At 41.9% G+C, this 25,195-nt stretch overlaps 2 protein-coding genes across 13 annotated transcripts in view; one reads left to right on the top strand and one right to left on the bottom strand.

Annotated features, from left to right (window-relative positions):
* Positions 1-563: 563 nt before the first annotated feature.
* On the top strand, positions 564-2,500 carry LOC113572433 (uncharacterized). Its single transcript, XM_081705789.1, has 5 exons — positions 564-621; positions 1,280-1,408; positions 1,636-1,764; positions 1,970-2,104; positions 2,242-2,500. Exons 1-5 carry the CDS (start codon positions 564-566, stop codon positions 2,415-2,417), a joined length of 627 nt encoding a protein of 208 aa, XP_081561915.1. The 3' UTR covers positions 2,418-2,500.
* A 6,217-nt stretch (positions 2,501-8,717) lies between these two features.
* kcnab2a (potassium voltage-gated channel subfamily A regulatory beta subunit 2a) overlaps positions 8,718-25,195 on the bottom strand; it is a 76,179-nt gene continuing 59,701 nt past the window's right edge. For 9 of the 12 annotated variants that reach the window (XM_027001953.3, XM_027001952.3, XM_081705085.1 and 6 more), the window contains 12 exons: positions 25,042-25,079; positions 24,673-24,752; positions 19,903-19,947; positions 19,073-19,117; positions 18,743-18,786; positions 18,357-18,443; positions 17,026-17,111; positions 16,308-16,428; positions 16,011-16,105; positions 14,819-14,939; positions 12,971-13,059; positions 8,718-12,518 (listed from right to left, as the gene is read on the bottom strand). In XM_027001953.3, the coding sequence (XP_026857754.1) occupies positions 12,429-12,518; positions 12,971-13,059; positions 14,819-14,939; positions 16,011-16,105; positions 16,308-16,428; positions 17,026-17,111; positions 18,357-18,443; positions 18,743-18,786; positions 19,073-19,117; positions 19,903-19,947; positions 24,673-24,752; positions 25,042-25,079 (941 nt within the window). In that variant the 3' untranslated portion in view covers positions 8,718-12,428. Of the gene's footprint in view, positions 12,519-12,970; positions 15,891-16,010; positions 16,106-16,307; positions 16,429-17,025; positions 17,112-18,356; positions 18,444-18,742; positions 18,787-19,072; positions 19,118-19,902; positions 19,948-24,672; positions 24,753-25,041; positions 25,080-25,195 lie in introns of those variants that run through there. The other 3 variants (XR_014119306.1, XR_014119307.1, XM_027001950.3) reach the window with 3 other exon arrangements.

The following is a 25,195-nucleotide window of genomic DNA, read 5'->3' as shown; positions in this document are numbered from 1 at the left end:
ATTGCAGTCAGGGTCACCACCTGGACAAGGGTGGTCGCTTCTGCATCTGAGTGTTTACATGTCCCTGCCAGCACCCTGTCTGGTCAGATGCTGGGTGAATCTATACTCAGTGGGGCCATGTGCTCTTAATGTAGTCCAGCTCCTTCATTGGCATGTTCATCCACTGGCTCTGCTTTTGCAGTGACTCAGATGTCATTGTTTTGAAACTGTTGTTTTGAAATAGACCATAAGGAGTAATTTGTTAAACGCCAGGCTTATTATTTAGTTATTAAGGCATATTATTCAGTACATAATGCGTACTAAATACAACATATTATTCAGTAAATTATTTGGAAGGAATCTAGTAATTTGGTAGTGAGGATAAAGAGCTGGCTCTGACCCCAACCCCCCAACTCCCCAAACCATAGATTCCCCCATAACTGTACACGTCACCTGTGTGTCTGCATGTTTCCTCAGTGCTAGAGGAACCCTGCTAGAGGAGGCCCTGATGGTTGGCTGGCCAGTGATCAGGCCGCATCTACAGCCAGAACTCCTGCAGGACTATGATCCTTCAGAGCGTTACAATGACTGAGGAGGGAGCCGACGAGTTGCGTGCTGAGAGCACGCTGACCGAGAAATTTGGTTAGACACAGCTTCCTTTTTTTTTTTATTGCAGCCTCTGGATCAGCAGCAGGGATTTGTTGAGGGGAGACGACAGTTAGACATGGTGGCTTAGCGTGGTCATGGACAAGCTGGGGAGGGGGAAAATAACCTTTGGACCTTTGGAGCAATATTGTGAGCTCCAGATGAAGTGTGTATTGATGTTTTGTTTGGTAATATACTTAAACCTGTTACTTAAATCTGTAGTGTGGACAAAAAGGGATAAGGGAGTACATGCCAGGACTGTTCTCTCTGTCTCTCTCTCTCTCACACACACACACTTACTTTCTTCTGGTCTCTCCTCCAGTATGTTTGAATGACCTTTGGCTTTGACTGCATTTTGACCTGTGAGGGCTGTGTAAATGGAGGGGTTTGTAACACTCACAGAAGTGGCTATGACTGGTTGCAGATGATTCCAGTCCATCCATCTTGGCAAAGTGAGCCTCTCAGGATGAATACAGCTCAAAATCTGAGATCTATGAGCTAGGAAATATCAGGCACATATGTCTTACACTTCTTGTTGGTTATCAATATTGGCCTTGGTTACATGTGGCTGTATAGGAGGTATACAAGTATATACAGTATGCTATAAAGTTTAGTATTTCAGCCCTTTGTGTGTATATGTGTGTGTCCCATGCAGCATGTCCTGAGAGCTGGTATGGCAGAAACTGTTCCTTCAGCTGTAAATGTAAGAACAGAGGTGTGTGTGATCCAGTGATTGGGAGTTGTCACTGTACAGCAGGCCTCGGTGGAGACCTCTGCCAGGACGGTCAGTTAAGAAGCTTTGAAATGCTTGCTAAAATCATTAACTCCTACATGACGTGGATGTGATGCATGTGTAACTCAACTGGTGGAACAGGCAGATCCACCATGTAATGGTGGCCAGCACCTTAACAGTGCACAAAATGTACATGGAATTATAGGCAAATGTAGAAAACAACTTGAATGAATCTAACAGATATGGACAGGTTGAAAGAGTATACCTGTTGTCTGCAGGCTGCCCCAAAGGCCAGTATGGGAGGCACTGCAATAAGAAATGCAACTGTCCTAACAATGGCTGGTGCCACCGCATGTATGAGGCCTGTCTGTGTGACCCAGGACTCTACAGGCGCTTCTGTCACCTGCGTGAGTCTCAGTCGGTCAGTCATGTATCTTCTAAGAATTAAAAACAAACAAAAAGCATAAGTACCCTGAAATGAGCACAATGAATTACAGTGGTTGGTATGCTGTGACAACACAATAACAAAATGGCTTTTACTAATTGTTATTTTTTTTGTTTGTTTCTGGTTATTTTTCTCTTTTGCTCATTTTGAACTCCTGTTTTGAGCAGCCTGCCCTAAGTGGGTATTCGGAGCAGGCTGCTCCGAGGAGTGTAAGTGTGTTCAGCAGAACACTCTAGAATGTTATTGTCGGCATGGCAACTGCATCTGCAAGCCTGGTTATCAGGGTGATAGATGTCAAGAAGGTCAGAATCATAGGGAAGAGCATAACAAACTTCACATTACAATTACAAATAGGTGGAATAAATTTATACATTACTATTGTGTGGTATAATAACTTGCATTTGCATTGGGTTTATGCTTGTATGTTTTCTGCATGTAGGGTGTGATGCAGGCTTTTATGGTCAGCACTGTGAGGAAAAAGAAATTTCCTGTCCATCAGGTATGCCATGTAACCCTGTTGCCAGGGCATGTCAGCAGCAGTGCCCAGCAGGCAATGAGGGAGAAAACCAGGGTGACCAGGATGAGTTCAGCACCTATGGGGTACTGATGTTTTAATCATTTAAAATGTGATGTGTAGTGTGCAGCCAATCTGATACAATCTGCTGGTGCTGTTTCAGACTGTGCAGATGGGAACTTTGGGATTGGCTGCTATCAGACATGTGACACCATGCGACAAGGTGAGAGGCCAGTGAAAATGCCCTACTGGGTAGCCAATGTGAGAAGGGTGAGCTATCATTGCATGCAAATCCTAATGATGGGCTTTAAATTGATTAATTACGCCAGTAGTTATGCATTTGATCTTAATCATTCTCTCTATCTGTCTCTTTCACAGAGTGCCATGCAGGGCACTGGGGTGTGGACTGCAGGGAGGCTTGTCCAGCATGTGAAAATGGAGGACAAACACAATGGCACCTGCCTCTATCCACCTGGCTACATGGGCACACTGTGTCAAAACTGTGAGCACAGTGGCATAGCCTACTCTGTATTCACACTGCATTCTGTCCACACTGCACTCACACTAGGATATAAATACCAAAAGTTATTGTTTGTGTGTATGTATTTTGCATGTGTGTCTCTCCAGCATGCCCAACTGGTCATTTTGGTCAGGGTTGCCAGATGAAATGCGTATGTGAAAACAGTAGCAGATGCCACCCTGTAACTGGCCGTTGCACCTGCACTGCGGGCTGGACCGGAAATAACTGCAGGAAAGGTACACCACAAACACTATCCGAATGATCTTCATTACATACGCTGCATACAGCTCAGTGGGTTGCTATTATTTATGTACTTGCATTTCTTTAAGGGCACACATTGCACAGCTTGCCATTCTATACCACTTCTTCAAAATGCTAAACTAAAGTCATCTCAGTGCTGAACTTGTAAACATTTATGAAATAATTAGTAATGAAATCATGTCATAATGTACAGCTTGTTGGCCTGTCCTAAGGGAATCCATTCACCCACTGCCGGAAAAACACTATGCTGCAAGTGCTTTATATTTTAAAGTATAATAGAATTCTATGCCAGTGGGTCTTTGTGTGTGTGTGTGTGTGTGTGTGTGTGTGTGCACGCACGCACACGTTTGTGGCTATGCTGTCTTGACAGCATGCGATGCAGGATACTGGGGTGTGGACTGCGCTAGTATGTGTGACTGCAGGAACAGTGGTGGCAGCTGTGATGATGTAACCGGCCAGTGTGTTTGTGATCCTGGCTTTACGGGAGTCTGCTGTGACCAGAGTGAGTAAGCTTTCTCTGCCTACCTTTGTTTAGATCCACTTGACAATGCAGCACTATAGAAATACCTCCTAACAAAACTGCTCCCTTTGGATTCACCTTACCTGCAACAATGCTATTGTTTCACAGTAGTAAATGTATCCACTGTATGAAAAGTATTTAGTCTTTCATAATGTCCAGGACTCATCTTTGTGTCCATATAATAGGTATTCAAGCCATCTGTCCTTTGTGCCCCAGAATGCCCTACTGGGTTTTTTGGACCAGACTGTCAACAGCACTGCCAGTGTGACAATGAGGCATCATGTGACCATGTGAGTGGGGCCTGCACCTGCAAGGTGGGCTGGACTGGAACATTTTGTGAAAAATTTAAGTTTGTTGTTATTTCCACAACTTTAATCCACATACCAGTCTCAGTGTGCCTTTAACTGCTGTGTCTGTGTGTCTTCTCAGCCTGTCCACAGGGTTTCAATGGGCTGGTCTCCCAGCAGAAGTGAGTGTCACCTCACTGGTGCATGTGTGTGTCCGGCTGGCTGGCTGGCTGGCTCCCAAGTGTAACCAGAGTAAGCACCTGATCTTGCTCTGGGCTCAGGAACGACCTTTAAAACTCAAGTCTGCTAATGAGACTAATTCTAAATCAATACAGGTAAAAATCTTAGCATGGCGCTTACCATTTCACCAAATAATAACGTTACTTCCAACAATTAGGAAACAGTGAGTATTAGCTACTATTAACCTTTTTGAGTGAGTAAGACGTATTTGTGCTCTCTGTACCTATTATAGCTTGTCCAGTTGGTTTGTATGGTGAAGGCTGTTCCCAGATGGTGGGGCTGGACCTTAGCCCTTAGTTGTGTGTGTGGTTTTTTTTGTTTTTGTTTTGGCTTGCCAGAACAATGCAATGCAAGTTTAAAAGCTAATATGAAATTCCACTAACTGTCATCACATCATGTTTTATTGCTTGTCCACCAAAAAACAAACAAACCCACAACTAAGGGCTAAGGTCCAGCCCCACCAGAGTTCCAATTTACTTGGCCCAGTTAGTTACAATTTAGGCCAGAGAGTAAAATTCCAAATAAATTTCAGTTAGGTTTGGTGGAATATTGCTTTAGCAGAGCAAACAACGTGTTGCTGTTCTGTCAGTTCTCTAGCTCTGGTCTAAAATTTGATCAAGAAAAATACATTACTCACAAAAGCTGTCAGATGCAATCAGATAAATAATTAAATGGCAAGAGCACACAGGGCTACTGCATATCTCATGCGGAAAGGGTTTTGACTGAATTTTGAGGTCTAGCTCTGGGGAAGTATAACTTTGTAATGGAGCTCAGCTCCAGGGTTCGCAGCACCTGAATGGTGTCAGGCTGCTATAGGCACCTATGAATGCTCACCTGGCTATATAGGAGCTCAGTGCAACATTAGTAAGCTCTTAGGTTTTACAAAAATATACACAATGCTGCAAGTGTGAGAATCATCATTTTGGTTCTTTCCATATGTCAAGAACACAAAAATGATAGTGCCCCAGGAGCAGTGAACACTTCAAGTTTACTACAGTTTATGCTGAGAGTCAGAAACTTCAATCCTAATATGTTTGTCAGTGTGCTCAGCCAGGCACTATGGGCTGGACTGTGCCCACGTGGCCCTCTGCAACCAAGGGGCAGAAAATGATCCGGTCACAGGAAAATATGTCCCTGGGTGTCATGGAGAAGGCTCCAGTCAAGGTTGGTTGAATATGAGAAGGCCATTATTAATACTATAGTGCTTTCTCAGTATAGTGCTATATGATTTGTGCATGTGTGTGCGTGCTTAGACTGTGATCTTGGCTGGTTTTGGACCAGACTGTTCTCAGCACTGTAATTGCAGTAACAGGGGTGTGTGTGACACCAATTTTGGGAACTGCACATGTAGACTGGGATTCACTGGATCCCTCTGTGAAAAAGGTTAGTTTCTATCAGGATTATTCACTCACTGCTTTGGGACAAAACCATTTGGGCACAAGGATTATGTCAGGTGCTGAAATTAGATTTCTGTTGTGAATACTTCTTGTGTTTAAAATCTCTAAAAAAAAGGCCTTTTTTATGAGCAGGTTTATTGTATTTTTGTCCTGCACTGATGATGGCTACCAGCTAGTTAGTTGCAAACCAACCAACCCTCTGGTTTATTTAAAAGGTGAAAAATGGCTCCCTGCACCTCAGTTATTTCTTCTTCCTTATGCAAGTAAATGATATCTAATCTCAGAAATACCTCTTTAACGATTTAATATGAACATGAGAGAGAGAGAGACTTCTATTAAAGGTTTCCTGTGGTTTTCCCTGATACTGAAAAATACGTACTTAACCATTTCGACTGGAAATAGAAGTAAATGGTGGTATTTCTACACAATATTAAACACACTAGTTAATATTTTTAGCTCTAGCAATCTAGCAAGAGGAATGCTAGTGTAACTGCTTGACTGTGTGAGGCAGTGCCCTGAAGGCTGGTATGGTCTAAACTTTGTGACCAAGTGACAGGAGCCTGCCAATGTGAACCAGGCTACTATGGACATGTTAGCATCGTGCGTCTCTTGCCCTCCAACTCCACACACTTCCAACCCTCAGGGATAATGATAATCATCTGCTCCTGTGGTAATTACTCTTCCATGCTCTTTAGGATGATTGGTGTTTGTATTTCAGTTTGCCCTACAGGTCTTTATGGGCACTAGTGCCAGCAGCACTGTGACTGTGTGAATGGCACTCTGTGCCACCCCTGAACTGGTTACTGCCTCTGCCCAGCTGCCTACCAGAGACCACGCTGCCAAACAGGTCATACATCTATTTTTGCACACTGAAGGGAAACAGCCAGTGCTTACTTGTTCAGTGTAACTTGGTTAATTTGAACAGGCAGGTAATATTTTAGCTTAGGTCTATTGAGTCTATACATTGTGTGTGAACTCAATTTTTCCAAAATGGTGCTGGCTGCGAAACCAGCTTTCTTTGCTCATCTGGGAAGACTGGAAGCAGGTGTGATGTCGGTAGGTACACATAACTTCCGCAATGGAAGCAAACCAGTTTTCCTCCAGTTACTCATTGCAGCTCACTTTTCCTGTCTCTCTTCCTTTTTCTGATCTGTTTGGCTGCAATTGTTAGAATGTAGAATGTAGACTGTTTGCTGAGTTGCAAGTGTAGGAATGGAGCAGACTGTGACAATCGTAATGGCCGCTGCATGTGTTGAAGTGCCTGGATTGGATTAATCTGTACAGAAGGTGGTGTCATGTAGTACCATAATTTTTTAAAACTTTGGCTGAAAGTGGTATTACTGTTCATAGACTCCTGTTGGAAGGAACAAGCTCAACTTTCTAAAAGAACCTGAAACATTAAGGAGGCAGTTTTCATACACCTTAAAACACCAGTCTTTTATGCAAAATCTATGCAATATGAAATTTTGAACAAGACAGCTCCAGTCACTAATGGAATGGATTTTTCTTGATTGGTTACATCAATATTAAGCACCAGTTTATACCCTCAAATTCAAAATCATATACTTCCTGTCGGCTGTGATTTATCACATGGTTGCATTGCTTTGTAGGATTGAGCTATTGTATTTAAGGAATGTCTGATATGATGGACATTCACAACTGGATGGATAAAACAAGAGTGGATCAGTTCTATCTAAATAACTCAGTGGAGCTGTCCCACTTGAATCAGCTCCCAGACTAAACCAATAAGTACAGTATGCACCAGCAACCATTCACCCAGCCTTTGGAGGTTGAAGTGGCTGCTGCAGGTCAGTGAATAAACTTGATTTAATACACTTGTGAATTCTCTGAGAAGAGGAAAAACATTCATTGTGTGTGTATATTGGTGAGCCTCATCAAGGAAGAGGGGGAAAACTCTGGTTTTTACTAAAATATTTTAGCTCAGAAAAGTGATCTATTTCATTGAGGTAGTTTGGACAGCATGCAGGCCAACTAATTCATGGGTGACCATTTGGGCATGGTCCTTTACAGATAATGACATCAAGAGGAGACCTACTTAGCAGACTAGTTCTGAGCTGGCTAGCTGCCATATATAGACAGTTAATATTAGGCTATGTTTTTTAACTTATTTTATAGCTAGCTTTCTGGCTGGCTAGCATTTTACAATGAGGTAGTTTGGACCAATTTAGCCAAACATAGGAATGAGTCCTTGAGAGTTCTGTAAGGATGACTTCAGGCCAATTCAGCATGGTCTTTACATTGGTGAGAGTTCATGCCAGCTTCATCCTTCTCACTGATGCACCCATAAGCTCCTTTATTGATGGTGGCTCTATATTCGGGAGAATCATCAGCTTGTTAAGAAAGAAGGGGTTTGGGTGTTACCATGAAATACTGCCTTCAAATAAAAAGACCATTCAGTTAGAAATGAAAGACAACAAATGATTCTAGGTCACACATTGTTTAATGTAGGAGATCCTTGACTTTTTAAATTGGGTGCAATCTAGAATGCAAACGTGTCTTCAGTGATTTATACAATCACCATTATGTTATTCTCTTATCATGGCATTTACATTTGTTTGTTTCATCTTATCCTCCATATTGTGAGATTGTAATTCTTAACCATGCTCATGTTTTATACACTTTCCACATTTTAAAAAGCAGAAATCAGAATACTGTATTACTTTAGGGGCATTCTTGTGTGAATGCCATGAAGCTATTGTGTATACTAGACAATTTATCCGGAGCTATTTTGCCTCGCAATTTATTTAGATCCAGGCATTTAGTTATTTATTTGGTCTTTTGAATTCATGATTACTGATTGGCAAGGTTATACAATAGTGTGCCCTTGCATAATATTTAGGCTTCAGTTTAACTTTATTGCCAAGTTTCATGCCCTACCCTGCCAAGTTTGTATAGCTTTTTGACATTTTCATGTGTGGTGGACAAGGAAATTTTCAAGTTCTATTCTTATAGAAAAGTCCTCTTGGTGTGAATTTTGAAATTGTCTTAATTTAAGAATTTTCACCACAACTATTGAAGCTTCCCCCACTTTGATTTGAATTCTGAGTTGACCATTTTCCCCACAGTATGGATCTTTTACTTTGTATATTTCAGTATTGTTTTCCCACAGTTACAATAATCATAAAAAAAAAAAAAAAAAAAAAAAATCAAACCAAGACAAGATGGCAGATTTTCATTGTCATCATTTTTGTAATCTCCATTTCATACATACTGAAGCTGTACATATCTAAATTCAGATTCAAGCACAATGCAGTTAGCAATGCCTGTCAATGAAAGGAAAAAAAAAAGCCAAAGTGACCACAACCATTTATATGTATATATGTACAAAGGTCAAACTATAAACAAATATCTGTCTCAACATACAGCATCTCTCCACACAGGGTGGAAACAAGCTTTTACAGTTCTTCAGTGCAAATGACTGCTCATTGTCCTCATCACCACCACCATCAATATCAATTCAAGGTAACAAAGATTGGAAAAAAATAATTTTGTTCACCCGTAACCTTTGTAAATACTGAAATATAAACTTTTGGGAAATAAAAGATGATACTGTGAAATAAGCACCCACTCCCATATCTAGAGGTCAGATTTGATATATTTAGGGAATCAGCACTTAATCCCACCTTCTGTTACACTGTGGCTGTGATGCATATTAACATACCAGAAGTGACACTGGCAAGAGAAATAAGACATGCTCTCATCGTTCCTGGTATAATAACTGAAAAAAAGAAACATTTAATTACTGCTATAGTTAAATACTGGTCTCATTTTAGATAGGAATACCACCAACACTATACTTGCCTAGTGAATGAATCAACAGCAAGCTCCATGTGTTCACCTCACAGCCAGATCACACTGATATTTTCAAATGCATAATTAACTCATGACCGAATGTGGTAGCTAACACACTACAACATCTTGCAATGGGACTAATTTTTCACTGCAGACAACAAACAGTAATGGCCTTTTTCCTGAGAGGATCTCTTGCAAAGAAACAGGGTGACACAGGCTATGATAAAAACAGTAATATAAAGGACACAGGGCAACAGAGGGTCTCCACAAATTACAGTAGGATTCAGTTCAAAGCCAGCACAGGAATATCTGCTCTCAGTGTTTCAGCATTTTCTGCCTGTAACTTGATTTAGCTTTAACTCAAATATAGCAGCATACTGAACCTATGTATGGAGCACACCACTGCAAGTACCTCCTTTAATGATGGCACTTCACCAAACCATTAGTAAAAGAAAGCAATTAGTATAAGTGTTAGACTACAATTAATTTTTAGTCACTGAATTGGATGTTGATTTCATTTAATTCTGTGATTAATATTTGCCATTAAATAGAATTAGTTTAGCATGCGTGATTAATTATGAACCACTCAAAAGGTATGCAACATGTTTTTGGTAATAAACACCACATGCATTTTCTGATAAAAGGGATCAGAATATCTGATTAATATAACACTGATATCTGATAAAAGTGCAAATTGTTCAGAAAATATGAATTACTGAATTGGTAGCATATATTGTAATAAAAATTGCTCCAAATGTGCTGTAACAGCCCCCTCACTACTCAGATCTTGAAGAGATGACAAGCATTACATTTCCAAGCATTTCCTTATTTATTGACATATTGACATCCAAGAATGGAACTTTACAAAGATCTACACTGGGCGTTTGCAAAATGTAACCTGTACTTGCCCCTATATGAATGCTGAGAAACAGAGTGGTTTAAACAGAATGGAACACACCCCTGATATGACACAGGTTTCTCTTTTTTGGTGAAAGTAGCTTTTCTCCAGCAAGACGTGAACCTGAACTGTTCAAGCTTAACCCAATTCATAAAAATATCCAGCAACATCTATGAACGTAAATACAACAATGTCTGTGCAAATCCCATATGAGTAGGAACGTCGGTGTAAATTCATTACTGACATAATACCAATAAAAATCCTAAAATGATGAGCCAATTCCTCCTCTTTAAGTGTGGAACATGCATTGTAAGAATGGACATCATGCACTTCCCTTGTACTCACTTCAGGAAAGTTTGAGAGAATAGGAATGCATGGGTCACAGTCATCTTCCCCTCAATCTGAGCTCACTGCTAGATAATGAGCCTGACATCCATATAACACAATTCTAATGACTCCTCCCTATACACAACATATAACATGGCTATGTATATGTGTGTTTATTTTGCTAGAGAGCTTCAGCAGACAGGATATACAAGTGAAAGGCGAGATGGCATAGAATACATAAAAGCCAGAAAGTACATGCTGTTCAGGGGTCTTTTCACCTCCGGAGTGCAGAGACGCAGCGAGACGATGCAGACGAAAGTGGGATTAAATCTTTGGCTTTAGCCACATGTAATGTCACTGTTCTTTTTATAGTAATGTTGAGTGTCCAGGTGAGACATTTAGATGGCGTGTTCTGCCTGTCTTTGCAAAAACAATGCATGCTCTGCATCTCACTCACACACAAAGGGCCACTCAATCACGCATGCACACATGCAGCTGCAGTCCCTGAGCTGCTGACACGAACCAGTCTATGCTCCTATAGGGCAGGTAAACTAATGACATGAAACAGTCTTGTGTTTATGGGCCCAGAACATCTGGCAATACACGTCTGTGCTCTTACACGGCACAGGAGATACAAATTGCAGTGCTGCTATGATTCTCTGTACATATACAACAGATCTCATACTTATAGTTTTTTTTTTTTTTTTTTTTTTTTTTTTTTTTTTTGTTGAAATGTCGAGGGAATTTCATCAGATTGCCAAATGCAAAGTGACTGAATAGTGCCATAAGGAGGCTCAAATAATAATTAAGTAACTTAACATGAGGGACTCCACCCAATGCATTTCTCAGTGAGGGCTCACCAAAGGCATAAGCACAGGGTGATGTGTGTGCTAGGAGTGGGCCAGAACTCACTGAACAGACCTCGAGCCTCCTACTGTTGATTAAAACAGATCTAAAAGCAGCCACTGTCCACAGTAACACCCGATCTTAACATGGCTACCTTGGCAAAGCCCTGCTGATCTCTGGAGGCTGAACTTTGCTGCAGGCCAGTTAGTAGGGACCAGACACTAAAAAAAGTGCCCTGAATCGAGCAATGAAGAGCAAAACAAAACAAACAAACAAACAAAAAATATTAGACAACAGATGGTATTTTTTCCCTCTCTGTCCTCACGTTAGGCATCAGCAACTCCTCCGCTCCCCCAGCCACTCCTTCAGATGTTCTAAAGTACTGACTGGCCAATCTGCAAAAGGGCACGTGCAATCCTTGTGCAGGTGAGACAATGAAGGATTTCAGAGGAGAAAGTTTTGATAACGTGACTGGTGTTCGCAAATGAACTAACAGACCTTACGAGTGGCTATGGAAGATGTGCAACAAATGATGATTACCAAGAGTAACTGAAGCTCCATTTTGTTTCTATATGCATTCAATATTAAAAAGTTGCAAAGAGGAAAACCAAGTATTTCCAACAGCCAAGCAAGCATGTGTTATTTTGTTCTCTTTTTTCCATGTTATCTTTAGTTTTATTCCATATTAATTTCCTTTTTTTCCGGCAGAGTTTAATGTATAACAGTTAAATCAGAATGCATAAACCCAGCAGGTTCCCCTTTTCTCTGTAATTATAATTACGACTTACTGTCTAGATATTTTTGTTTCCTCTTTTTTTTTTTTTTTGGGGGGGGGGGGGTTGCTTTTGTGTTTGTCTCGCCCTGTATGTTTCTAAAAGGCTTTCCCCTCCAGGGCTGGGGTGCCTGCCAGTTTCATGCGCTGCTTACTCATTCAGTAAAAGCTCAAGCAAACGGAGGAACAGGCAAAGATCGGTGCAGGGCGAGCCCTCAGCCGCCCCACGCACTAGGAGCGGTAGTCCTTTTTACTGTAAGGCTTGTTCCCCAGTATGCTGTCCACCTCATGCACAATGGAGGAGGATAACTTTGGAAGGACCTGAAAAAGAAGCAGCATGGTTAGAGTTAGCCTTTCCAGCTGTTGGTTTGGTAAATGGAGTGTATACTTCAACGTTTACCATGGAATACAGTTTTCTAGATAAAAGGGCTGCCGAAACCTTTTACTGAAGCTCGTCCAGCTGAGGTGAGTGCTGACAGACCTGGCTAATATTCAAGTGCTACGTGCCATGAATATCTAATCAATGGGCTTAGATGTGCTAGGCAGAACTCTGGGTGGAACATCAGCAAGAACAGTACTGGGCAGCCATGCTACATCTCAATATGGTTTATAATAGCCACTAGGGGGAGTGTGTCATAATTAAGAAATGCACTGGCAAGCAGTGGACAAAATTAAACATAAACCATTAGAAACTGATTGAGGAATTTAATATACAGAAACATATGCAACCCCACACCTACTCCACACAAATGTGACTAAGGCCTTGACATTACCTGTATTGCGCCTATATTCTCCATGAGCTGATCTGTGTTGGAGGCCCCTAACAGCACAGAGCTGACGCCTTCATTCCTCAGGCACCATGCTGCAGAGGACCAACACACGATCACACCCAGCAACATCAGGACAGACAGACAGACAGACAGACAGACAGACACAGACACACACACACACACACACAAAATACACCCCCCCCCAATACGCATACACGTATGCATCCATACACACATCCACACACCCACACACACATCCATAAAGATAAAAAACAAATCATACACCTACCGATCCATACTGAGTGCAAACATTTATATGCACAACAAAAAATTTAAGTTGATTCCAAAATTAAAAAAGACCGTAGCTACCTTTTCCACCTACACACAGACATAAACACACAGAAAGGAAAGGAAGGAGAAAAGAAAGAAAGAAAAAAAAAAAACAGCTGCCAGGCCACACTGTTACCATGGATCCCAACACCGGGGCAAATGGAAAAAAGACAAAAATATCTTAATTTTTTTTTTCACTCCCTAAGGAGGTGAGAGAAAGAAGCTGTGGATGCAATAACCCCACAGGAAAGGTTTGGAGAGGAGGTGAGAGAAGCCATGTGCTGAATGCTGCAGCTCCAATGAGACGGCGCATGCAACACCTCAGCCACACACACACTGAAGGGTAAACTCAGTGGGGCTCCAACTCCTTCAGAGCAAGGGTGTGCATGTATGTGTGCGCACGCTGAGGCCATCTGTGTCTCTGCCACACTATGTGAAGGCACTACTGTGTCATGTGCATGTGTGATTCATGTTTAATCCATGTTTAAATACTGAGGCAAAATACTTCCAAACAATATATTTTTTAAAAATTTCAGTAATATTATAAACAATTTCAAAATTTTCTTAATTGTAAGTGATAATTTCAAAGTTATTTGATACTTTTACACCGAGTATAGTAAAGAGCTTTCAGAGTCAGCAGAAAAGGAAATCTCTCTCCATCTGTAGCTTTCTAATTATGGTAAGAGCAATGTCTCCCAACCAAACCCTCCATTTAGATCCAACATCAGCAAACTCAATTCCTGCTCCTCTCATCATGCCCCATATCATCACTTGCTTGCTGCATGCCACTTATAGCAGTAAATCCACCTTGGGCTTTATTTCTTCAAATGGTAGCTCACTGTTGGGGTGTGTGGGAGGTGGGGGGTAATCTGTTAGCTGAGTCATAAAGTAACCAAGTGGGCTAATGCTGGGGAAAGAGGGATTTCTTGGGACTGGAAGGAAGTGGGTGAAAAATGTGATCAACAGTGCTGCGTCTGTGGATTTGGGTTGGCGGGGACGGGGGTGAGGTGGGTGAAAACCGTCTGCAGGGGTGCAGAGCTGCAGAGTGCCTCAGTGCACCGTCAGCATGGAAAATGTAGAGCTGGTGAACTATTGGGACTAGTGGAGGACTACAACTGCTTGGAGCTTTCAGTATGGAGGTGGACGGGAGTGTAAAGAGCTAAGAAACTTTTGAAATGTGGGTCTCCTGACTCAGACTGCGAGTTATGTACACAAACACATGTACGTGCACGTGCAGTGCTGTGAAAGTGAAAACTCCTCTGAGCCTTCACACTCTCCAGACCGTCACAGACCACCTTCACTCCTAACACCCAACATTCACACAGACAAGGATACCGAACCCTACTCACGTTAATCTTTATGGTGAAGCTGTGTGTGTGTACACACGCACATGTTGGATGGGTGGGGTGGTTGGGGGATGGGCAGAGGGTGAGCGAGGTACAGGACGGACGGACAGACAGACAGAAAGAGAGAGAGCGGCAGTGTGTCTTTTTTGGCTTGGGGTGGGGCGGTTGCGCGTACCGATGGCTAGCTGTGGCAGTGTGCAGCCCAGCCGCTCTGCGATTGCCTGCAGCTCTTTCAGCTTCGCCTGCTGTCGCCGGCCCTCCTCACTCAAGATCTTGTCCTTCAACCACTGGTAGCCCTGTCAACAACACAGCACACCTGCTCAAAAACAGGGGACCCAGTGCATGGTGTTGCTCAACCACACACACGCCTGCACGCACGCGCACACACACCCATGCACAAGTATACACCAAGCAGCACCTGCGAGGGCCTGTTTTTAAACATGTGACTCTGTCTTCCCCAAAGTTGACACAGGCAGACAACAAACCATAGCGTTTTTTCCCCCCGTTGTTGCCTGAACAACTTTAAAGGTTAAATAGACTTTACACACAAACATGGGTTGTTTTAGATGGCCGTTGAATTGAAATGTATGTGCTCAGTCTCTCACTTTATTAAACTGTAAATTCAGATGAAAATGAATCAAATTGAAAAAAAAAATAAAAAAAATTTATTTAGTATTAATTTGGTGTACTGATTAAAATTGACAGATCAACACAATGTTTGTGTGTGCCGAGGCATGATAAAGTTCCCCCGGGCAGTATGTTACTGGTTAAGATTATCAGTGGTAAGGGTTTGGTCTGCGCTGATGATCCAAGCACTCATAGATCTGAAATACAAAGAGACCCATCACTGTCCAGATCACCAGCGCAGGTCATCTCTCAAGTGTCACTTCATACGTGATTTACAGAGACGTAAAAGAATGAAGTATGAATGACCCTGATGCTACAGTGAGGGAATGGGTAGATGAAGGGATGACTGATCCAGCCAAGACCAACGGCAGTACAACACTGCATGCCACTTCAACATCCAGTCGCATAATACTGCACCGCAGAAAGGTTTTGTTTGTGTGAGTGTGAGTGAGTGAGACTGTATGGCAGATAACTAGCATTAAGTATCCTCCTCAGAGTTACCACAGAGAAACTGTCACATGACAAAACAAAATGTCGAAGATCTGGTCTGAAGGTTCATGCCACAACAAGGAACTTTCACAGACAAACAAATCTACAGCAGAAACACCCAAAGCTAGAACCTGGAAGACACGAACACATCCATTAGAACACCAAAAGACATGAGGAACCATATACAATGCCACAAATGATCTGGAAGGCCAAAAACACAGAGAAACAGAGACTGATGGGAAACGAAGTACCTTGAGAGATGCACGGGAGTATGGAGGCACCCCACTGTCGTATTTCCCTGAGATGATCCCACATGCGAGGGGGGACCATGTCATTGCCCCTACGCCTAACACACACACACACACACACACACACACACACACACACACACACACACACACACACACACACACACACACACACACACACACACACACACACACACAGAGTCTCTAAGAAAAATCATCGCAAACTTTGTTAAACCACTGTTAAACCATCGCAAACTTTGTTATTAGACCTCCAGATCTGAAGAGGGCAACAGTACTAACCGATCTTGTGGAAGAGCTCAGGCAGCTGCACTTCCACCTTCTCTCTCTGGAACATGTGATACTCAGCCTGCTCACAGATGGGGGGGATCTGGTTAAACTGCCGCGCTACAGAGTACGCTTCCTAGAAGATGATATGAAGATTAGTGTTAAACGCATTTTTGTGACTGTTCCTTCCAAGGCTATAGCAACTATGACTTCAGTGATTCAAGACAACTAATGTCTGGTTGTCAGTAAGTAATGCTATGGTAGACATTACACATTGTCCTGTCTGACACAGAGTCTTGTGGGTGACTTGTGCCTTCAATATGACATTTCACTACCTGGAGCCAGTAAATGGGAGCTATCCTTTAACAGATTTATTTCAAAGTGAGGAAGGATATGGAGATTTCAATGAAGCAGTAGTTACTTGGAAAAGCCAGAGTGTGTGGCGATGGAAAGAATGTGAGCGTGGTGATGGGGAGAATAAATGAGTCAAAGAGTAGGAGCATGGTGATAAGCCGAATTTGTGAGTGGGTGCGTGGGGAGAATGGGCGAGTCAAAGAGCTGGAGGGTGCCAATGGGGGAAGACATGCAAGTCAAAGATAAGGCATGGTAACGGGATGAACATGTGAGTCAAAAGAGTTGGAGCGGGGATTATATGAACATGTGTGTCTAGAGTGGGAGTGGTGTAGTTAATGAGCTGAATGCATGAGTAAAAGAGTATGATGAAGTGACTCACCATTATCTCCATGGGGCTCCAGCGTGACGTCCCCCAGTACATAGCCATTCCTTGATTGATCACATGGGTCATTGCTCGCACCGTCTCTGCCAATCAGAGCAGATTTACATAGCACAGCATATAAAAACACTACCATCAAAATACATTTGCAGAAGGAAAAAATTGAAAGTGAATGCTAGACACTTGACCTCCCTGAGAGACTGCACATTTTATCAATACTCAATGCAAATAACCTCCTCCTGAACGGAGACTCAAGGGAAACAATTGCACAGATGGGGAAGAGGGGACAAACAACCACAGAAAACTTGTCAACTCAAATAAATAACTCTTATTGGCCTGAGCTCCAGCAAGTCAGTTTACAGCTGTTGGTCTGATAGCCATGTTTGACTAAGAGCATTCTTCTGTTAAGTTGGAAAAAAGCTGAGGAGAGAGAGAGACCGGCAAGAGAAAGAGTCAGAAAGATAGGTGGTGACGTTGCTATGTATTTTGCATTTCAATTTTTCTGCCTGAGACACCCTAATACCCAATTAAAGCATTACTGGCTTGTCAGCTGCCATTAATATTGTTACTGATGCCTCATTATCACTATCGCTGCATTATTATAATTAATAAAACTATTATTACTGTAATACCTGTTGATAACATTAAACTATATACACATCTGAAATTGCTCCAATTTCCAGTGCTTTGGCAACAAATGTACAGTAGATGTACCAATAAACCCACTGAGAGTGTCACATGTGTGACAGAGCATGCATGGACGACGGCAAACAGCAGACGGTCATAAGCACTCCAGGCTTGAACTCTGTACTAACGCACAAATTGTATGAACTTTAGAAAAGGCAGCAGAAGAAAACCAAATAAAGACAATCCGTATACCTCCTTCTGAAAAAGACTACTCACACCCAATGGTGTGAAAATGTGGCTTGGCATTCAGGGAAATGAGACTTGCTCAACATGAATATTAAACCCTTAGGCAAAAATGGCCTTTTGAAGAAACAAATTAAAAATGCCAGTTCTCATACTGACTCTGAAAGTTAGATCAATATAAGAAAGATAACAGCAAAAATATAGAACACTCTTTTCGTAATTCTATTTGTATTTCATACTCACAATGACAGAAATGAAGAGAAATGAGACATTTCTGTTTTAATACTAATGGAGTGCAGCCAATGGTCCCCCACACACATGAGAAGGGGGTCTCCTTGGGGTCTGAGTAGCAGGGTGTTGCTGGGATTTATCATAATTCCCCCACCAATCACTTTTCAGAGAGCATGGGTCATTGCTCACACTCTCTCTGCCAGTCAAAACAGATTCACCCAAACACTCACCTTCCATGGGGGTATTGGGGTCTGGTCTGTTTGCGAACACCACGTCCACGTACTCCAACTGCAGTCTCTCCAATGAGGCTTTTAAACCTGCAAGCGAGTGGAGTAGCCCTCAATTAATACATGCTCAATCACAGTTATACCCGTCAAGTCACATGACATACAACCACATTGCCTTCATTAGCTTCAGCTGTGCACGAAAAGAGGCTTGCACTGTTGGCAGTAATTCTCTGTTATGCAGGGTTGTAATGAGTTTACCCAGTGCTGGGGCCAAAGAGGCCTCAACCTCTAATTAAAAAAAAGCACCCTAATTAAAATGGTTTTTGCTTCATGCACCTCGTCAACTCTAATAGCTGTTCACCAGTGGCAGAGGCCTGATCTAGGCATACCTTCAATAATATGCTTCCTGGACAGTCCTCTTTCAGTCTCGGCCCTGGAGAACAAATGCAATAGGTTATTTTACTTTATGCACATGCACAACACAAACATTTAATCCACAAGAGTGTTATTCTGTCATGTAACTTTTTAAAAACTTAGAATGATCCATTTTGCAAAATTCTGAAACTTGAAATAACTAAACAAACAAACATTTCAAAAAGGCCACAGCCTAACTGTGGGGCTTGTTCAACATTCTATATGGGTTGATTCTAGCAAGCACATTTTGCAGGGCAAAATCTTTCAGACTATATAAAATAAACAAATGATAAATGTCAACATACTTTCCACCCCAAAAGATTTTTGTAGTGATCACTAAACTGGAACGTCTGCAAAAAAAAAGAAAAAAGAAAAAAAAAAGTGCATTATATCAAAGTGGGTCACAACTTTTCATTATGGTTGTACAACACAGTACACAAAAATGCAAGTTGAACATATGCATTAAATAATTGGAATATACCTACCAGGCAAGTGCTAATGTATAGATTACCTATACACACAGACACATGCATGTGCATTCAACATCAACAATTCTCACACACACACACACACACACACACACACACACACACACACACACACACACACACACACACACACACACACACACACACACACACACGACATGTTCCTGCTCTCTGAAGGTGCCTGTTGACCGGCCTGAAACTGACTGGCAAGATGACTCAGGAGCAGTATTGCCAGTTGAGCACACAGTCACAAAACACATAGCTCATAAAAATTTCCTAGGGACACCTCAGCTACCTTGTGCTTTATTGGTGAAAGTGAGATTTTCTCCTTGGCTAAAATTTCTAAAATAGGATTGTTACTGAGGAAGAGGAAACACCTTTAACAGACAGGAACTCCAGTACAAAAACATACTAAGAGTTGAGCTGGTAAGAAAGAGGGCCTGCAGACAATCATCTGATTTTATTTAAACAACAAGGCGGCATGGTAAAAACACCGCTGCAAGATTTAATATTTCATCTCTCTGCTGACATGCTGTATGCATGTTTCTTCTCATCAACAGCCTTTACACCAGACCAGGCGATCCAGCAAAAATAAGGGAATGACTGAGCAGAAATTAAAAGTTGCACTCATCCACTTAGAAGCGTACCTCCATCCTTTCTTCTTTATGATGTTGCCCAACACCACCTCGGCCCTGGTACAGAGAGACAGGTAGTTATTGCGGTCATCTATCATTACACTGACATTTGATTCACTGTAATCTCCTTGCAAAGAAACTCAAGAAAAAATAGATCAATCATGCATGGAACCCTCAAAATTCTTCATTGTAAGCGATAAGCATCACAACTCTGTCAGCGGTCTTAAGAACAATAAAATGACATGAAGGTGTGTTTGGTATGGTACATGTGCACTCACTAAAACATATGCATAACAAATATTGTAAATAAAATTCATTTGAAGTAACTACTTTTCCAATAAATTATGATGTTGCCCCAATCTCACTCGCTAATTACTCATTGAACCTCGACAGTCTCTCATTCTCATCTTCCCTAACAATTAAAGATCTTGGAATAATTATGGATTCCAGTCTCTCATTCGAAGCCCATCTAAATAATATTTCTAGGGCTGCCTTTCTCCAACTCAGGAACCTTGCAAAGATTAGGAACAAACTGTCCTCAAATGACACAGAAAAGCTAGTCCACGTGTTTATCACTTCAAGACTGGACTAATGCCTCACTATCTGGCTGTATCAATAAACAACTAAACAAGCTCCAGCTAGTTCAAATTGCAGCAGCCAGAGTTCTTACTAGAACTAGAAAATTTGATCACATCACTCCTATCTTAGCTACTTTACACTGGCTCCCAGTAAAATTATTGATTATAAAATACTTCTAATGACTTGCACTAAATGGTCTTGCCCCACAGTACTTTAGAGAACTCCTAGTGCATTACGACCCACCACAAAAAGTGTAGGCTCTTTACTACATTTATGGCATTTAGCTGACAGTTTTATCCAAAGCGACTTACAATTATGACTGAGTACAACTTGAGCAATTGAGGGTTATGGGCCTTGCTCAGGGGCCCAACAGTGGCAACTTGGCAGTAGTGGGACTTGAACCAGCAACCTTCCGATTACAATTCAAGTACCTTAACCACCAGCACCAAGAATAAGAAAATCTACTGCAAGGGGCAGAGCCTTTTCTTATAAATCTCCCACACTACGGAATAACCCTCCTGTAAATGTTCGAGACTCGGACACTGTCTCAATATTTAAGGCTAGGCTGAAAACCTATCTGTACAGTCAGGCATTTTATTAACTACTTCTCATTTTAGGTAAAGGTGTAGATCTGGGGGCCCGAGTTATGGTAAACTGGGATGTTATGATGCAGTCACTTCACCTCTCTTTTGTCACTCAAGTTTGTTCACTCAGTGTGCTGATGTTCCAGGGAGCCCTCATGCCTGTATCTCATTTTGGATTTGTCCTTTTTAGCTGTGCTGCCATAGTTAGATCTGCCACCTTCATGTTTGAATATAATAGTTCCTTAGTTTACACAACTTTGTACTTGGATATGCCTATTAATCTAGTCTCTCTTTCAGTCAAGGTACACCGATGTTGACGTTGCTGAAACAAGTTGTGGCTCAGTTGCTATGGCTCCTCCCACCACCCCAATGGCCCCTTTCTGTGGCCCACCCCTCCTACACCCCAGTCAGCAACTTCTCCATTGCCCTGGACAGACGTTCCCATGCAAGATAGATTTTGGAAACATGTACACTCATCGAACCCATGTTGTAGAAAACCAAAACAGACATTCATTGTTTATTTTTTTTATATATTTTTTTTCCTGTCATTACTTATATTGTGGCTACTGTGTTTTTCCATGCCATTGTTGCTTTTGGCGTGCTCACTATGGGGCTTGGACATGGACCTGCATAAAGCTTTGTGGCAACAGCTGCTATAAAAAGCACTACATACATACATTTTACTTTGACTTAAAGTACCTATAACTACTGCATGTTCTGTGAGAACCCAAGCCAACAAAAGCAAACAATACAGCAAATATGTAACAAACAGTAAGAGCACATGAGTATGTATCAGAGCTCATCAAGATCCTGCTAAATTTGCTTATTGAGAAGAGCTTCCCTTCTCTTTTTCTTGTGCAGGTTTAACATAATGCTAATGATCACAGCCATTAACAGTGCTGTGGGTACTAACTGGCCCCCAGCATGGGCCTGTGATGAGCCCTGCACGAGGCAGCTCCACATGTCCCACGCAACAAGTAGGGCTGCCCCATCCTGACCCCCACGTCACCTCACCGGCCAGCTGCATTCCTTTGCAGTGCCCCTCACTCTCACACTTTCACTCTCTATTTCTAATTGTCACCCTCCCCTGCTCTCTGTCTCACCAAACATAAATTTCGTTGTTCTGAACTCGCCCACAGTTCTCGTCATTTCTTCACTCAAGTGTGTGCGCGTGGTGCGGTAGGTTCATCGGTGGAGGAGGAGAGCAATGTGGTGCCTGATAGCAGATGTCCAATTAGTCTGGCCTCAGCATCCTCTTTGAAATGTTCTGTTTAGCCCTATTCTGAGATGTGTCAGCATTCAATGCAGTCAATCTGCAAGGATTCAAGTGAGCTAAATGGCACTGGATAGCCACTGAATGCATTTCCTAAAATTCAATATGCTACATTTGGGGTGGGGTGGGGTGGATTAACACTTGGTTTACGTCCTGACATTTTTAGGAGGCAGACTTTTAGTTTCAGGGATCAATTGGATGGCTTATGCATTTCAATTAACTTTCATCATTGATGGAAGAGAGCAGCTAATGACTTGCAGTGTATGTAATGATGTCATGAAGCCTTTTTTCAAGCACCCTATCAAAATAAGTGAGAATCTTTGAAAGCGTGTGTGTTGTGTAATAGAAACGGAGATATGGAGATAGAGGCAGACGGGTGTGTGGGCAATGCAGCCTGTTTTTGTTTGCTTGTGTTAGAGGGAAAGAAAAAGGAAGAGAGAAAGGTTATATGAATTGATTATGGTCATACACCAAGCCATGTACAAGTGCCTTTATGCATCTGTGTGTGTGTGTGTGTGTGTGTGTATATATATATATATATCTATCTACACACACACACACACACACACACACACACACACACACACACACACACGTGCATCTATGAACTTGGTTCCTTATGCAATGGCTGCAGTGAACATTTACTCTGGGATGTTTGTCCTGTATTGCCAGAGACCCACGCACATGACTGTGAGGGCGGCGTGCACTCCAAACGGCATCTGCCCGATATGTTAAAAACCACACACAGTTTGGTATTCAGGCATCATGTCTGAGCCTGCTCTTCTCATTCAGCATTGGCAGGTTGGAGGTGAGGTTGGGGTCTTCCAGAGTGGTGCAGGGCACAGCGGTGTCAGATTGGGGGTTTATCATCACACCAACATGTGTATGGACATCACTGTTGAACTCGCTAACTCCTGCAGTAGTGATGGCAATGTCTTGGGACAGCTCAGCTAACTAAACTGGTCAACTGCTATTCAATCTTGCACAAAACAAAGATGAGCTCGTTGAGATTGTGTGTTATATATACACATACATAAACCTGAAGAGTCCAGGTGAGTAACTGCAGTGTACTGTAGTAAGATGAGCACAATGTTCAAAACTGTAAAAAATACACGGTTTGCAGAAAAACAGGACACACAGAGGTCTTTCAATTTCTAGGAGGTGGATCTAGCCTACATTAGAAAAAGCATATGTTTAAATCATAACATTTATTCCATGGGGTTCTAAAGTGCAGAGTATAAATCAGATATTTTTCTCTGAGTTTCCCAACTTCATTGCTGCCATAGCAACAACTGGCAATGCAAATATGTCATTAAGCATTAAAATGCTTGCCATTGGAAATGACAAAAGCTTAATTCTGATGGTATGAAGATGTTAACAAATTGATCAGCAGGCCTTCTCTCAACCTGTTTATCAATTATTACCAGGGCAGTGGTAGCTCAGTGCTTAAGGTACTCAACTTGGAAGGTTGCTGGTTCAAGCCCCACCACTAGCAAGTTGCCACTGTTGGGCCCCTGAGCAAGGCTCTTAACCCTCAATTACTCAAGTTGTATTCAGACATAATTGTAAATCTCTGTGGATAAAAGTCAGCTAAATGTAAAATTTTGAATATATCTGGAATCTTCTTATCTATGAACGCATCAACCATTTTCCTAGATAATAATCAGGTTGTGGACCCAGCAATAACAGTTGTAGATATTCATCATTCGCCTTTGAAAATCATACAATGGATGTCTTATTTCTCTGCTTCATGTTTGTGGTCTAATTCCTTCTCATCCTCCCCAAGTGTGCTTTCAGGAAGGATAAGTGTCACCAGTATCCACTGTAAAGAACAGTGATGACACTCTGGGGAGCAGCGATGGCTCTGGCTTGTGGAATGTTAGTCATTGTAGTAGGAGGGGAAATCCCTCATTATTGTGCTTCATTTTGCTCACAACAAAGACTAACCCCTGCTGACTGAATCCTGTACATTTTAGATAAATGACTTGCTAAAATGTGCTACTGCTGTTTAATGGGTATTCTAAAGAATTTTGCTGGAAACCTTCATGCAGGTCTTTTCATTTATCAGTCATGTCCATAGCTTTTTTTTTTGCTTTTTTTTTTTACCTCCGTGTCTACCCACGTGCTCCTCATATACGACTTTGGCCTTCAAAAATATATGTATATTTTTGATATATATTATCAAAGTATATTATCCTCTGATGATGTATGTCAGCCCTTCCTGAAGCCATCCTGATTATGCAACTAGTGGGGCTGAGCCAAAATGGCATCATACACTCGTGTGTATGGCGGTGTGGCAAATTCAGTGTGATGAACTGCGGCGGCTGACACCTTTGGCTCACTCACTTTCCTGCAGCGTAGACTTCAGCCGTGTCGAACAGATTGATCCCATTCTCGTAAGCCAGAGTCATCAGCTGTTCGGCCATCTGTTGGAGGGGAAGAGAGGAGGGGAGGGATACACAGGGACAGCAGTGTTTAAGGGTCTTCAGTCTCTTTAATTATTCAGCACGGAACTCTCCATGTGTACAAGGCCAACTTCCAGCTACATGTTGGCTTGGATTAAAATGCTTGTCAAAGAACATGTCTCTCAATAGTGCATAGAAATGTTCAAGAGTATATGTATAAAGGGGTTTGTATGAAACGTCTTTCATAGTTACTACTCTAAGCACAATTATCTTTAAGGAGTAACAAATATTGTTTTTAATGAGGTCTTACTTCATCTGTGATCTGACCACCAAATGTCACCCATGTTCCTGTTTAAGAAAAAAGATGGAATCAGATCTGCTTTGCATAAAGATAATCCACTTTGTATTACTGCCCTTCCTGAAGAGGTCAGAAAGACATAATCTGAAACCACAGTTATCTGTGG

This window comes from Electrophorus electricus, chromosome 22 (genome assembly GCF_041902795.1).
Source record: "Electrophorus electricus isolate QZ-2024a chromosome 22, ASM4190279v1, whole genome shotgun sequence".
NCBI lineage: Eukaryota > Metazoa > Chordata > Actinopteri > Gymnotiformes > Gymnotidae > Electrophorus > Electrophorus electricus.
This window is presented reverse-complemented; position numbering and strand designations above follow the sequence as displayed.